Below are 17,230 nucleotides of genomic sequence, written 5' to 3'. Positions count from 1 at the left end.
TAGTAGGGGGGTGACAAGGACACTAAACTTCAGGAGGGCAAATTTCCAACGGATGAGAGAGGATCTTGGTGCAATTAACTGGGGCGATATCCTGAGACACAAAAATACACAAAGAAAATGGGAGACGTTTATTAGCATCCTGGATAGGACCTGTGCACAGTATATACCGTATGGGAATAAGCATACTAGAAATAGGAGGAAACCAATATGGCTAAATAGAGCTGTTAGGGGCGCAATAAGGAACAAAAAGAAAGCATTTAGAGAATTAAAGGAAGTAGGTAGTGATGAGGCATTAAATAAATACAGAAAATTAAATAAATTCTGTAAAAAGCAAATCAAGGCAGCAAAGATTGAGACAGAGAGACTCATTGCCAGAGAGAGTAAAAATAATCCCAAAATATTCTTTAACTATATAAATAGTAAGAAACTAAAAAATGACAGTGTTGGCCCCCTTAAAAATAGTCTGGGTGAAATGGTGGATGAGGATGAGGAAAAAGCCAATCTGCTAAATGACTTTTTTTCATCAGTATTTACAAACGAAAATCCCATGGCAGCCAATATGACTAGTGATAAAAATTCCCCATTAAATGTCAACTGCTTAACCCAGCAGGAAGTACAGCGGCGTCTAAAAATTACTAAAATTGACAAATCTCCGGGCCCGGATGGGATACACCCCCGAGTACTGCAGGAACTAAGTACAGTCATTGATAGACCATTATTTTTAATCTTTAAAGAGTCCATAATAACAGGGTCTGTACCACAGGAGTGGCGTATAGCAAATGTGGTGCCAATATTCAAAAAAGGGGCAAAAACTGAACTCGGTAATTATAGGCCAGTAAGTTTAACCTCTACTGTGGGTAAAATCCTGGAGGGCATTCTAAGGGATGCTATACTGGAGTATCTGAAGAGGAATAACCTCATGACCCAGTATCAGCATGGGTTTACTAGGGACCGCTCATGTCAGACTAATTTGATCAGCTTCTATGAAGAGGTAAGTTCCGGACTGGACCAAGGGAACCCAGTGGACATAGTGTATATGGACTTTTCCAAAGCTTTTGATACGGTGCCACACAAAAGGTTGATACATAAAATGAGAGTAATGGGGATAGGGGAAAATATGTGTAAGTGGGTTGAGAGCTGGCTCAGGGATAGGAAACAAAGGGTGGTTATTAATGGAGCACACTCGGACTGGGTCGCGGTTAGCAGTGGGGTACCACAGGGGTCAGTATTGGGCCCTCTTCTTTTTAACATATTTATTAATGACCTTGTAGGGGGCATTCAGAGTAGAATTTCAATATTTGCAGATGACACTAAACTCTGTAGGGTAATCAATACAGGGGAGGACAATTTTATATTACAGGATGATTTATGTAAACTAGAAGCTTGGGCTGATAAATGGCAAATGAGTTTTAATGGGGATAAATGTAAGGTCATGCACTTGGGTAGAAGTAATAAGATGTATAACTATGTGCTTAATTCTAAAACTCTGGGCAAAACCATCAATGAAAAAGACCTGGGTGTATGGGTGGATGACAGACTCATATTCAGTGGCCAGTGTCAGGCAGCTGCTACAAAGGCAAATAAAATAATGGGATGTATTAAAAGAGGCATAGATGCTCATGAGGAGAACATAATTTTACCTCTATTCAAGTCACTAGTTCGACCACACTTAGAATACTGTGCACAGTTCTGGTCTCCGGTGTATAAGAAAGACATAGCTGAACTAGAGCGGGTGCAGAGAAGAGCGACCAAGGTTATTAGAGGACTGGGGGGTCTGCAATACCAAGATAGGTTATTACACTTGGGGCTATTTAGTTTGGAAAAACGAAGACTAAGGGGTGATCTTATTTTAATGTATAAATATATGAGGGGACAGTACAAAGACCTTTCTGATGATCTTTTTAATCATAGACCTGAGACAGGGACAAGGGGGCATCCTCTACGTCTGGAGGAAAGAAGGTTTAAGCATAATAACAGACGCGGATTCTTTACTGTAAGAGCAGTGAGACTATGGAACTCTCTGCCGTATGATGTTGTAATGAGTGATTCATTAATTAAATTTAAGAGGGGACTGGATACCTTTCTGGAAAAGTATAATATTACAGGGTATATACACTAGATTCCTTGATAAGGCGTTGATCCAGGGAACTAGTCTGATTGCCGTATGTGGAGTCGGGAAGGAATTTTTTTCCCCATGGTGGAGTTACTCCTTGCCACATGGGGTTTTTTTTTTTTTTCTTGCCTTCCTCTGGATCAACATGTTAGGGCATGTTAGGTTAGGCTATGGGTTGAACTAGATGGACTTAAAGTCTTCCTTCAACCTCAATAACTATGTAACTATGTAACTATGTAACCCAGTTACCACAGCCCTATGAGCTGGATTTTTGTATCTTGCAGACTTACACGTTCCTCTGAGGCCCTGTCCACTGGGGTCATAACACAGAGCCCTTGCTGTATACGAACTTGCAGCTTGAGAAGTTGCACTACCTCCAAGAGACTTGGTCCCCTCTTAAAGGGAACATTCACCCATAGCACTTAAAGTATAATGATGTATTAAGAGAAATAGTGATAATGCTTGCATGTAAAAGCTATATGTAGTCAGACAGTTGATAGTAAGAAATGTTTAATGATGTGTCAGAGAATGAGGACAGGAAGTGAACCCGAACGGGGTTAGTCGGTGAGTCCTCCTAGGAGCCATACGGAGATGGCTCAGTGATCTTGAACTGAGAGAAGGTTGATAAGTTCTATACTGTGTATAGTAGAAGAAAGGCAGTAGGCCTGGATGAGAGATGGGGCGGTCCTGCAACAGAGCGAGAGGCAGTAGGTCTGGGCAGATAGACAGGCGGTCCTGCAGATGTAAAGGTGGAAAATGAAGAAAAGTTGATTAGCCTTATAACGTTTTATAAGAAGGTTTTTAGTGGATACAGCTCATACGTCCTTAAAGACAATGTTAAATTATTGTTCAGAAAATTGCACTAAATAGAATACCCGGTTGGGTAAGAAGTTATTTTATAGTATGTTATTTAAAAAATATTTAACCATGTTTGTAACATTTAAGTGTCCTCACCTCCCATAAAGGGAAGCTTTGTTCAAATTTACTTGTTCTTGCATTTAAAAAATTGTATGTCTTTTTGCTGACATGTATTGTTGTTTTCTTCCCAGTCCAGGAGTACTGGATTTAACCGGGGGAGAGAGTGCAGCGCTCCAGAGTCCTGGTCGTTGCAGTACTGTTGCTCTGCTGCTAAGGGGGGCTATGGTAGGTCTGATGGTACTGAAGGAGTTCACCTGACCAGGTATCACAGACACCAATACACTTCACAGTCTGGCCTCCAGGGGGAGCTAAGGGTGCTATTTATTAGGCCACTCCTCACAATCTGGTAAAACTGGGGGTTAGATAGGAAGTTGGAGAGAAAGCTGACTGGGTTGGAACCAGGCAACATCCTGTGGCAGAGGGTGTTGCAGGGGAAGAACCAGGGGGGTCCCTGTCAGGGGTGGGATCCTGACAGAGGCCTAGCGAACAGAAGGAATGTTACGGGACCGCGCCTGCACGACATTGCGGCGGTACCCCAAGAAAGGACAAGAAGCGAGGTTTATTGTGCTGAGTGAGAAACGAGATCAACGCAACAAGGAGAATCACCAGGAAGAGTCGTTCTGTAAGACGAGGCAACATCCTACTGAGGCGCGCAGCCGGTGGCCAGAAACGCCGAGGAAGTATTGAGCTCCAGGCCTTACTTCAAACATACGGCAGGACAGTCAGTTCTAGGTGGGCTGTCTCACCCAAAATCACCTAAGCAGACACAGGGGGCAACATTTGGAGAGGGGCAACTCTAGGGTCCCGGAAGACCTCCGAGCCTACCCGTCATATGGGTGCGTCCTAGCCATATCATCTGGGGGACGAAGCAGAACATCATAATCGAGTTGTGAGGGAACTTCAGAAACAGACACAACAGTTGTGAGGACTATCCCGTAAGCTCAGCAGGGAAGGACTACAACACACAAGTGCTAGAAGGTAGGCACAGATTTCCACCTGCAAAGGGAACTCTGGAGGTGCCATCGGACCGGCCGGACTCAAGCAGCCCGGTTAACAGTCTTCTGGTCTGAGGATCCTGAAGCCTTCAGAAAATAGGTAAAGAGACTGCAACCTGGTGTCCTCGTTATTGACCGCGACCTGCATCACACCACAACATCATCACTCTCCATTTTCACTGGATGCCCCTCAGCAGGGTCACGGACCGGGTCTAGCCACCGTGACAACCCCAGAGCAGAGACTCAGAGGCCCGGTACCGGGTACCCCTCCGCCCTGTGGCTACGGGGGCACTCCACATGCAGCCTTTTGTGCTGTGGGTGATAAATAGGTGACTGCTGACAGTGTAAGTGCAGCGCCCCAGAGTCCTGGTCGTTGCAGTACTGTGGCTCCGCCACTATGGGGAGCTATGGTACGTCTGATGGCACTGAAAGAGTTCATCTGATCAGGTATCACAGACACCAATACATTTCACAGCCGGGCCTCCGGGGGGAGCTAAGGGTTCTATTCACTAGGCCACTCCCCACCATAGTGGGTAAACTGGGGGTCAGGCAGGAAGTTAGGCAGAAGCTGACTGGGTTGGAACCAGGCAACACCTTGTGGCAGAGGGTGTTGTGGGGGAAGATACAGTAGGGTCTCTGTCAGGGGTGGGATCCTGACAGAGGCTTGGCAACTTGAACGAACGTAACGGGACCGTGCCTGCTCAGGATAGCGGCGGTGCCCAAGGAGGGATCAGAAGTGAAATAGATTGTGCTGAGTGAGAAACGAGATCATCGCAATAGGAGAATACCAGTAGGAGTCGTGCTGTAAGACCGAGGCAACATCCTACTGAGGCGCACAACCGGTAGCCGGAATGCCGAGAGAGTATTATAACATACAGCTTCAAGCAATACTCTAAACAGCGGCAGGACAGTCAGTCTCAGGCGGGCTGTCTAACTCAAATCACCTATGAAGTCTTGGGGGGCAACTTGTGGAGAGGGGCGTCTCTAGGGTCCCGGAAGAGCTCCGAGCCTACCTGTCAAACGGGTGCCGTTCCTACCCGAACCTCAGGGAGGGACGGAGGATTAGCAGAACATCATCTAGTCGAGTTGTGAGGGAACTTAAGAAACAGACACAACAGTTGTGGGGACTTTCCGTAAGCACAGCAGGGAAGGACCACAACACATAGCGCAAGCGGGAAGGCACAGATTTCCACCTGTGAAGAGAACTCTGGAGGTGCCATTGGACCGGCCGGACTTGCGCAGCCTGGTAAACCGTATTCTGGACTGAGGACTCAGAGATCTTCAGTAAAGAGGTAAAGAGACTGCAACCTGGTGTCCTCGTTATTTACCGCGACCTGCACCCCACAACTGCACTGCTACACCACCACTTATTGCACCGGACGTCCCCCACTGACAGACAGGGCCACGGACCGGGTCTAGCCACCGTGACAACCCCAGAGCAGAGACTCAGAGGCCCGGCTCCGGGTACCCCTCGGCCCTGCGGCGGTGTGGGGGCGCTCCATATGCACCCAAACGAAAGGAGGCCGTCTACCTTCTCAGCAGCATGCACAGTAGTGATGGGCAGTCCGGCTCTTTTTGGTGATCCGATTCATTCGGCTCCGCTCACCATAAAGAGCCTACTCTTTCGGCTCACAAACCGGATCTTTTTAAAATAAAAATGTGTTTTACACTGTCATGGTTCCAGGTCTTTACCTGTACAGTAAGAGCCTCATTATACACCTCTATAAGTATCTAGTGAAGCAGTACAGACTGGATTTTAGCATTGCAGTTTACTCAGATTGTTTGCTCTTGTGAACAGCGCCCTGCTACTTGGTTGTAGTTAACCTGTTACTTTCTAATATGTGGCGGTTTTTGTACATTGCTGTAGTCATTCCCTCTTGGACACAATTTATCTAATACATCCGTATTTTTTCTGCATTCGGATGCAAATGCAGGAACTGCATCCCGATCAGGATTTGGTTGGAAATGTCAAATTCTGACTTCTGGGGCAGAGGAGATAGAGGAGAGGGGAGAGACTGGTGAAAGTGAAAGGAAAAAAAATGGGGCTCTGAGCATGTGCAGTATCACATCCACATACAGATTGGATGCAGGCAGCCTGATTCGGGTGCGTTTACATTGACAATCAGATGTTTTTTGGACACGCTGCCACGTACCAAGATGTCTGCAAATTTTTTTAACACCCAAAATTCTCAACAAGCTGCATTTTGGGAGCACATGAAAAATCCTGACGCATACTGATCCTGATGTAAACGCAGGTCCATGCGTCCCTATGTTAAGTGTAGGGATACAATCTGGATCGTGATACATCAGGATTGCTACACATCACAATGCACTGTACCAAAGCGCTAGTGTGAAAGCAGCCCCACTCGTGCAGCCCCTAACCAGGAACCCCATGTAATATACATGCTCCCAATACATTTTATTAGCACACTATAAGGCCTGTTTCACACGTCAGTGGCTCTGGTACGTGTGGTGACAGTTTCCTCACGTACCGGAGACACTGACACACATAGACACATTAAAATCAATGTGTCTCTGCACATGTCAGTGATTTTTCGCGGACCGTGTGTCCGTGTGCAAAACACGGAGACATGTCTACTGTTCTCCGGCAGCATGGTCCGCAAAGCGTCCCGCACACGTGCACACGGAGAACAGTGTGCACTCTCCTCCGTGTGTACGTACCGCCGCAGGAGAAACAGTGCTAGAGTTAAGTGCTGTCCCCTGCTTTTGGTGCTGAAGCCGGCATTCATTCCTTCTCCCCAGCAGGATTCGCCTGGAGAGAAGGAATAAAAAATCAAGGTTTTGTTATTTTATTTGTGTTTAAAATAAAGTTCGTGGTCACCTCCCGCCTCCCACCGCCTGTGTGCCTGCCCGCTTGCATTAAAATACTCACCCAGCTCCCGCGAAGCCTCCTCTCAGCGCCGACAGCTTGTCCTGTGTGAGCGGTCACGTGGTACCGCTCATTACAGGGATGAATATGCAGCTCCACCTTCCATAGGGAATCAAGTCCTGAGGACTGATGAGGTTAAAATAGAACTCTTTGGCCACTATGATCAAAGGTATGTGTGGGGAAAAATGGGCAGAGAATTTCAGGAAAAGAACATCTCATTAACCATTAAGCATTGGGGTGGATCAATAATGATTTGGGGTTGTTTTGTAGCCAATTGAATGTGGAACATTTCATAGGTACAGGGAATAATGCATTCAAGGAAATTTCAACAAAATCTGGAGGCAAACATAACACCACTGTAAAAAAACCTGAAGTTGAAAAATGGATAATGATTAGTGTTGAGCATTCCGATACTGCAAGTATCGGGTATCGGCCGATATTTGCTGTATCGGAATTCCGATACCGAGTTCCGATATTTTTGTGATATCGGAAATCGGAATCGGAAGTGTGCGGTGCGTATGGTTCCCAGGGTCTGGAGGAGAGGAGACTCTCCTTCAGGCCCTGGGATCCATATTCATGTAAAAAATAAATAATAAAAATAAAAAATATTGATATACTCACCCCTCTGGCGGACCCTGGCAGTTAGCGGTGCCTCCGTTCCTAAGAATGCAGGGAGTGAAGGACCTTCGATGACGTCACGGCTTGTGATTGGTCGCGTGAGCGGTCACCGGTCACGCGACCAATCACAAGCCGTGACGTCATCGAAGGTCCTTCACTCTGCATTCTAAGGAATGGAGGCAGACGCTTGGACCGGTGAGAGCCGGGGCTGTCGGAGGGGTGAGTAAATCAATATTTTTTATTTTTATTCTTTATTTTATACATGAATATGGATCCCAGGGCCTGAAGGAGAGTTTCCTCTCCTTCAGACCCTGGGAACCATTCCGATATTTTGTGTCCCATTGATATGCATTGGTATCGGGTATCGGTATCGGCGATATCCGATATTTTTTGGATATCGGCCGATCCGATACCGATACCTTTGCATATCGGAGGGTATCGCTCAACACTAGTGTTGAGCATTCTGATACCGCAAGTATCGGGTATCGGCCGATACTTGCGGTATCGGAATTCCGATTCCGAGTTCCGATACTTTTGTGGTAACGGGAATCGGTATCGGGATCGATATTAATGTGTAAAATAAAGAATAAAAATAAACGTGACCGCTCACGCGACCAATCACAAGCCGCGACGTCATCTAAGGTCTTTCAAGCGCTCATTCTTAGGAACGGAGGCTGCCGGTTACATCGGTAAGGTCCAGGCTGCGTCGGAGAGGTGAGTATATCAATATTTTTTATTTTTATTCTTTATTTTACACATTAATATGGATCCCAGGGCCTGAAGGAGAGTTTCCTCTCCTTCAGACCCTGGGAACCATCAGGATACCTTCCGATACTTGGTGTCCCATTGACTTGCATTGGTATTGGGTATCGGGATCGGCGATATCCGATACTTTTCGGGCATCGGCGGATACTATCCGATACCGATACTTTCAAGTATCGGACCGTATCGCTCAACACTACTCAACACTAATAATTATTTTAAACACTAGTCTAAATCCACAGTAGAGGACTTCCAAAGGCACAAGATGAAGGTATTAGAATGGCCCTCATAGTCCACTTATCTGAATATCATTGAAAATCTGTAACAGATTTTCCTGTTACAGACCTCAAAATAGCAGAGTATGCAAGACGACTCAGGAATTTCCCAGAACTAGAAGAATTTTAAAAGAAGAATGGATGAAAATCCCTCAAACAAGAATTGAAAAAATTAAAAGACTCTTGGCTTGCCACAAAAAGTGTTTACAAGATGTAATACTTGCAAAAGAGGGTGCTGCTAGCTATGAACCATGTAGGGTGACCAAACTTTTGCATCAGCACATTTTCTTTCTTGCAATTTTTAACCCCTTCATGACCGTGGGATTTTTCGTTTTTCCGTGTTCGATTTTCACTCCCCTCCTTCCCAGAGCCATAACTTTTTTATTTTTCCATCAATTTGGTGATGTGAGGGCTTATTTTTTTGCGGGATGAGTTGTAGTTTTGAACGACATCATTGATTTTACCATGTCGTGTACTAGAAAATGGGAAAAAAATTCCAAGTGCGGTGAAATTGCAAAAAAAGTGCAATCCCACACTGTTTTTTTGCTTGGCTTTTTTGCTAAGTTCACTAAATGCTAAAACTGACCTGCCATTATGATTCTCCAGGTCATTACGAGTTCATAGACACCTAACATGACTAGGTTATTTTTTACCTAAGTGGTGAAAAAAAATTCCAAACTTTGCTGAAAAAAAAAAAAAATGCGCCATCTTCCAATACTCGTAGCGTCTCCATTTTTCATGATCTGGGGTCGGTTGAGGGCTTATTTTTTGCGTGCCGAGCTGGCTTTTTTAATGATTCCAATTCGGTGCAGATACGTTCTTTTGATCGCCCGTTATTGCATTTTAATGCAATGTCGCGGCGACCAAAAAAACGTAATTCTGGAGTTTAGATTTTTTTTCTCGTTACTCCGTTTAGCGATCAGGTTAATGCTTTTTTTATTGATAGATCTGGCAATTCTGAACGCGGTGATACCAAATATGTGTAGATTTGATTTTTTTTAATGATTTATTTTGATTTAGGCGAAATGGGGGTGATTTAAACTTTTATATTTTTTTTATTTTTTTCAAATTTTTAAACTTTTTTTTTTTACTTTTGCCATGCTTCAATAGCCTCCATGGGAGGCTAGAAGCAGGCACAGCACGATCGCCTCTGCTACATAGCAGCGATCTGTTGTTCGCTGCTATGTAGCAGAAATGCAGGTGTGCTGTGAGCGCCGACCACAGGGTGGCGCTCACAGCTACCGGCGATCAGTAACCATAGAGGTCTCAAGGACCTCTATGGTTACAATGGAGAAGCATTGACGACCTCCGATCATGTGATGGGGGTCGGCGATGCCGTCATTTCCGATGTGGATGCGGATGTGGTAGTTAAATGCCGCTGTCAGCGTTTGACAGCGGCATTTAACTAGTTAATAGCGGCGGGTGAATTGCGATTTCACCCGCCGCTATTGCGGGCACATGTCAGCTGTTCAAAACAGCTGACATGTCCCGGCTTTGATGCGGGCTCACCGCGGAGCAATGCATCAAAGCAGGGGAGCTGACATCGGACGTACTATATCCGATGTCAGTAAGGGGTTAATATGTAAAATACTGTATATGTATATATGTACACAGTATATTCATCTTTTAGATTTTTAAAAATACAAAAAAGAAAATGGGCAGATGCAAAGCTTTTGGCACCATGCAAGGTTCATAGCTAGTTCCCCTTTTGCAAGTATTACATCTTGTAAATGCTTTTTGCAGACAGCCAAGAGTCTTATATTTCTTTCAATTCTTGCATATATAAATTTATATATATATATATATATATATATATATATATATATATATATATATATATATATATATATATATATATATATACACTCACCGGCCACTTTATTAGGTACACCATGCTAGTAACGGGTTGGACCCCTTTTGCCTTCAGAACTGCCTCAATTCTTCGTGGCATAGATTCAACAAGGTGCTGGAAGCATTCCTCAGAGATTTTGGTCCATATTGACATGATGGCATCACACAGTTGCCGCAGATTTGTCGGCTGCACATCCCAAAGATGCTCCATACAAGGCAGGATGGATCCATGCTTTCATGTTGTTTACGCCAAATTCTGACCCTACCATCCGAATGTCGCAGCAGAAATCGAGACTCATCAGACCAAGCAACGTTTTTTCAATCTTCTACTGTCCAATTTCGATGAGCTTGTACAAATTGTAGCCTCAGTTTCCTGTTCTTAGCTGAAAAGAGTGGTACCCGGTGTGGTCTTCTGCTGCTGTAGCCCATCTGCCTCAAAGTTCGACGCACTGTGCGTTCAGAGATGCTCTTAGGCCTACCTTGGTTGTAACGGGTGGCGATTTGAGTCACTGTTGCCTTTCTATCAGCTCGAACCAGTCTGCCCATTCTCCTCTGACCTCTGGCATCAGCAAGGCATTTCCGCCCACAGAACTGCCGCTCACTGGATTTTTTTTCTTTTTCGGACCATTCTCTGTAAACCCTAGAGATGGTTGTGCGTGAAAATCCCAGTAGATCAGGAGTTTCTGAAATACTCAGACCAGCCCTTCTGGCACCAACAACCATGCCACGTTCAAAGGCACTCAAATCACCTTTCTTCCCCATACTGATGCTCGGTTTGAACTGCAGGAGATTGTCTTGACCATGTCTATATGCCTAAATGCACTGAGTTGCCGCCATGTGATTGGCTGAGTAGAAATTAAGTGTTAACAAGAAGTTGGACAGGTGTACCTAATAAAGTGGCCAGTGAGTGTATATACACACAGTACAGAGTATAAGACTGGACACACCTTCTCATTTAAAGATTTTTCTGTATTTTCATGACTATGAAAATTGTACATTCACACTGAAGGCATCAAATCTATGAATTAACACATGTGGAATTATATACTTAACAAGACAGTATGAAACAACTGAAAATATGTCTTATATTCTAGGTTCTTCAAAGTAGCCACCTTTTGCTTTGATGACAGCTTTGCACACTCTTGGCATTCTCTTGATGAGCATCAAGAGGCAGTCACTGGAAATGGTTTTCACTTCACAGGTGTGCCCTGTCAGGTTTAATAGGTGGGATTTCTTGCATTATAAATGGGGTTGGGACCATCAGTTGTGTTGTGCAGAAGTCTGGTGGATACACAGCTGATAGTCCTACTGAATAGACTGTTAGAATTTGTATTATGGCAAGAAAAAAGCAGCTAAGTAAAGAAAAACGAGTGGCCATCATTACCTTAAGAAGCGAAGGTCAGTCAGTCCGAAAAATTGGGAAAACTTTGAAAGTGTCCCCAAGTGCAGTTGCAAAAACCATCAAGCGCTACAAAGAAACTGGCTCACATGAGGACCGCCCCAGGAAAGGAAGACCAAGAGTCACCTCTGCTTCTGAGGATAAGTTTATCTGAGTCACCAGCCTCAGAAATCGCAGGTTAACAGCAGCTCAGATTAGAGACCAGGTCAATGCCACACAGAGTTCTAGCAGACAGACACATCTCTACAACAACTGTTAAAAGAAGACTTTGTGCAGCAGGCCTTCATGGCAAAATAGCTGCTAGGAAACCACTGCTAAGTACAGGCAACAAGGAGAAGAGACTTGTTTGGGCTAAAGAACACAAGGAATGGACATTAGACCTGTGGAAATCTGTGCTTTGGTCTGATGAATCAAAATTTGAGATCTTTGGTTCCAACCACTGTGTCTTTGTGCGACGCAGAAAAGATGAATGGATGGACTCTACATGCCTGGTTCCCACCGTGAAGCATGGAGGAGGAGGTGTGATGGTGTGGGGGTGCTTTGCTGGTGACACTGTTGAGGATTTATTCAAAATTGAAGGCATACTGAACCAGCATGGCTACTACAGCATCTTGCAGCGGCATGCTATTCCATCCGGTTTGCGTTTAGTTGGACCATCATTTATTTTTCAACAGGACAATGACCCCAAACTCTCCTCCAGGCTGTGTAAGGGCTCATCAAGAGAATGCCAAGAGTGGGCAAAGCAGTCATCAAAGCAAAAGGTGGCTACTTTGAAGAACCTAGAATATAAGACATAATTTCAGTTGTTTCACACTTTTTTGTTAAGTATATAATTCCACATGTGTTAATTCATAGTTTTGATGCCTTCAGTGTTAACGTACAATTTTCATGGTCATGAAAATACAGAAGAATCTTTAAATCTTTAAATGAGGTGTGTCCAAACTTTTGCTCTGTACTGTGTATACTGTATATATATATATATATATATATATATATATATATATATATATATATATATATATATATATATATATATATATATACACTCACCGGCCACTTTATTAGGTACACCATGCTAGTAACGGGTTGGACCCCCTTTTGCCTTCAGAACTGCCTCAATTCTTCGTGGCATAGATTCAACAAGGTGCTGGAAGCATTCCTCAGAGATTTTGGTCCATATTGACATGATGGCATCACACAGTTGCCGCAGATTTGTCGGCTGCACATCCCAAAGATGCTCCATACAAGGCAGGATGGATCCATGCTTTCATGTTGTTTACGCCAAATTCTGACCCTACCATCCGAATGTCGCAGTAGAAATCGAGACTCATCAGACCAAGCAACGTTTTTCCAATCTTCTACTGTCCACTTCTACTGACTTTCGATGAGCTTGTACAAATTGTAGCCTCAGTTTCCTGTTCTTAGCTGAAAGGAGTGGTACCCGGTGTGGTCTTCTGCTGCTGTAGCCCATCTGCCTCAAAGTTCGACGCACTGTGCGTTCAGAGATGCTCTTAGGCCTACCTTGGTTGTAACGGGTGGCGATTTGAGTCACTGTTGCCTTTCTATCAGCTCGAACCAGTCTGCCCATTCTCCTCTGACCTCTGGCATCAACAAGGCATTTCCGCCCGCAGAACTGCCGCTCACTGGATTTTTTTTCTTTTTCGGACCATTCTCTGTAAACCCTAGAGATGGTTGTGCGTGAAAATCCCAGTAGATCAGCAGTTTCTGAAATACTCAGACCAGCCCTTCTGGCACCAACAACCATGCCACGTTCAAAGGCACTCAAATCACCTTTCTTCCCCATACTGATGCTCGGTTTGAACTGCAGGAGATTGTCTTGACCATGTCTACATGCCTAAATGCACTGAGTTGCCGCCATGTGATTGGCTGATTAGAAATTAAGTGTTAACAAGAAGTTGGACAGGTGTACCTAATAAAGTGGCCGGTGAGTGTATATATATATATATACATACATACATACTTATATATATTGTACATATATACTTTTTATTTATTTTTTTTCTCCCTAAAATACAAAGTACATGAGTCAGCTTTAACTTTAGGTATTTTAAACAATAAAAGTTATTTTTACCATGGATGCCCAATAATTTAAAACGCCACTGTAGGTCTCCTGATCGCAGAGTCGCAGTCTCCTGCTCTTTGTTACAGGCGCTGTCAGACATCACATGTACAGGGGTATTTGCCTAATAAATTACGCTTCTAGGGGAGAATATCTTCAAATAATCTGCATCTGACTGAACATACTACAAGCTTTTATCTGCATTAATCATGCATAATCTGATAGAAAACACTTCTATTTGCCCCAGATGAGCAACATAGGCTCATGTACCTTTATGGCGGCACTATTAAGGCTCATACGGGAACACACTTTTCTCCATACAGTACAGATATAGAGTGTTAACATGCACAATGTTTTATGTTTTTTAAACAAAATGAGTTACTAATACATTTCTGGCTCTGAGTATGTTACTGAGAAGAATCAAGACATCACTGATGGTTAATGATCTCAGGATAATGATCGAGGATTAGATCTCTTCTATAGGAGATCCCTGATTGCAGTAAGATCCAGATCACTGATCGCTGACACCCGGCACAATTTACATGTCTCCTGCTTTACATCTCTGCCCTCAGGGGACGTCTCCTCCAGTGATTACAGCTGGTATATAGGAGACATTGTGCAGGTGACATCTCTATAGTCTGTAGCCATCAGTCCAGGGAGATGACGATGGGTTTACAGGGAGTTGTGCTGGGTGTAATTCTTCTTCTCATCCATGGTGAGAGGTCCATGAGATGATGGACAGGACAGTAGTAGAGAACAGCACAATGAGGCGACATTAACACTAACACTTATGTTTCCTTTATCATTCCTTAGACACCTGTGCACAGATTGTACTGACCCAATCTCCAGATCTCATCACTGTGTCCCTGGGAGCAACAGTCAACATCTCATGTAAGGCCAGTAGTTATGTAAGTAATGGCAACTTACACTGGAACCAACAGAAACCAGGACAACGTCCAGCATTTCTCATCTTTGGCACAAGTATCCGACATACAGGAGTCCCAGACCGGTTCTCTGGATCTGGATCATTTCCTGATTTCACTCTTACAATTAGCGGAGTGACAGAGGACGATGAAGCAGATTATTACTGTCAGCAGTATCAGGGCTTTCCCTTGACGTTCAGTAAAGGAACCAAACTAGAAATAAAACGTAAGTACACCATTAAATGTAAGCATTGTTTGTTCTGTATCTGATTATTATGATTAGATTTATGCAGTTTGTTCTTGTTCTTCTTGTTGTGGAGCATTTTTGATCTAAGTATTGTAAAGAGAGGCTTTCATTCTCCTATCATTTTTTTGTGCGGCTAACTAGTGGTATAAATAATCAAAATTTAAAAAAAGATATTTAGGTGATGTAAATGACTTTCAAGATGACGAGAAGTATATGGTACATTTTTGTACAATTGTTCAACAACTATAACTAGAAATGTATTTTTCAAATTTTTCTTGTTTAAAAGTTTTGTTTTTTTGTCAGTTTTTTAATCTGTTTTTGGTAAAATAAAAAAACATATAAACAGTTGATTGTTTTGCATGACTTTTAGGGAATCTAAGTAATTTGACTTCCATTTAAAAATATATATAACAGGATGAGATCCCAAAATGTGCAAGCCATAGATAATAATAGAGCAAAGACATTTACCTACAAAAGTATGGAGTTTTGGAAATCACAAAAGCATGTGAGAAATAATGACGAAAAGGCCTTTGCATGATGTTTATACAATATTGTCTTGAATGTGATTTGGTTTCCCCCATATTAGACGCGTGCACAATGCAATCTTGCCTTGCGCACGCGCAGTATGCTTTGCCCAACTGCCTTTAGAGGACAAAAGGGAGTTAAAAAGTCCAATACAAAAAGTTAAGCTTTGATTAGAAGCCTTTGTTTTGTAGAGGTTTTACCGTATCTATCTATATATCCATCTATCTTATATCTGTCTATCTTTACCTACATCTATTATCTGTTAGGTATCTATTATCTATTATCTATCTATTATTTATCTATTTATCATATATCTATTATCTATTATCTATCATCTATCTATTATTTATTTAGCTATCTATTATATATCTAATTATCTAGCTGTCCAATATAAATCTATCTATATATTATCTATATATTATCTATATATCTAGCTATCTATGTAATATTATAATATTATATTATAGATTATAATTATAATATATATATTATTTATGTTTTTCTTACATATATTTTTATAATTAATATTCAGCTTTGTTGTTATTTAAACTTTGCCAAATGTGTGACCAAGTGTTTTTTTTCTACATGAAATACATTTTCCCCTTTTCACTTTTAACCCTCAGCTCGGAGGAGTACAAGAAGTATGCCGAAATCGCCTGTGATGTGACACATAAGACTCTGTCCTCAGCATTGGTGAAGAGATTCAAGACGGTGGAGGGTTAGGAGACTATTCCCCATTTCTGTATTTAATGCATTCCGTGCTGCATGTCGATTTACAACAATATGCGCCTTATATAAGCCATGCGATCAGATATGGCAAAACACAACTTTTTGTATTGTAAATCACGTCATGGAAACAAATGATAATTGTTTTCTGCTTCTTTTCATAATATGTCAGAAAAATAAATAAAAAAAGATTCTGCTTCATACTGGTTTGGTTTATAATTATTTATTATTATTTATTTATTTTAAAAATTCCAGATTCCCTATTAGATTTAATAAAGGACGTTCTTCATTCAGGACCCTTATCAATTATCCATAGCAGAGAATATATCTCAGTCCAGAGGTAGATTACATAAACAGGTCACTAACCTCAATGAGTTCCTTAATTTATAATCCTTAATGTACACTGTGGGGGTGCCGCTAAGAAAAACGGAATACTTGGCAGCTTCCACTGTGGATTACAGCTGATTGTTGGAGATCTTAGCAGCTGCACAAAATGTGATCAACTTGTTTTTGAGGTCCCTTCTAATTAAAAAAAAAATTGTTCAGAATGAAAGGTTATACAAAACTATAAGCCACAACATGGGCAACAGGAGTGATGAATAGAAGTCCCTTCCAAAAAAACAAGTTCTCTCTTATCCATAGAAGAGGAGATAACTTGCTGACCGCAAGATCACATCTTGTATAGAGTGAAGATTCACATGCTTGACAACTGCTATTTATGGTACTGCCAGAGGAAGCCAAGATCTCCAAACGTAAGATCTCTGAGGTCCCAGAAGTCAGATTCGTAGTAATCAGTAACTTATCCCCTACCTTGATTAGAGAGGATAACTTTTTAGACTGGAATAACCCTTTAAGGGCACAGGTACATAGAAGTCTCATCTCCCCCATGGACCAAACATTCGGCATGG

General features: G+C 42.6%; 1 gene segment (V, D, J or C); it reads left to right on the top strand.

The window, feature by feature from the left end:
* LOC143793365 (Ig kappa chain V-III region PC 4050-like) overlaps positions 1–16,517 on the top strand; it is a 32,167-nt gene extending 15,650 nt beyond the window's left edge. The window contains 2 exon segments of the V gene segment in view: positions 14,715–15,050; positions 16,220–16,517. Of these exon segments, the coding sequence occupies positions 14,715–15,050; positions 16,220–16,263 (380 nt within the window).
* The last annotated feature ends 713 nt before the right edge of the window (positions 16,518–17,230 follow it).

Source organism: Ranitomeya variabilis, chromosome 1 (assembly GCF_051348905.1).
Source record: "Ranitomeya variabilis isolate aRanVar5 chromosome 1, aRanVar5.hap1, whole genome shotgun sequence".
NCBI lineage: Eukaryota > Metazoa > Chordata > Amphibia > Anura > Dendrobatidae > Ranitomeya > Ranitomeya variabilis.
Note: the sequence above shows the minus strand (reverse complement) of the source record. Positions and strands in the feature narration are given on the sequence as shown.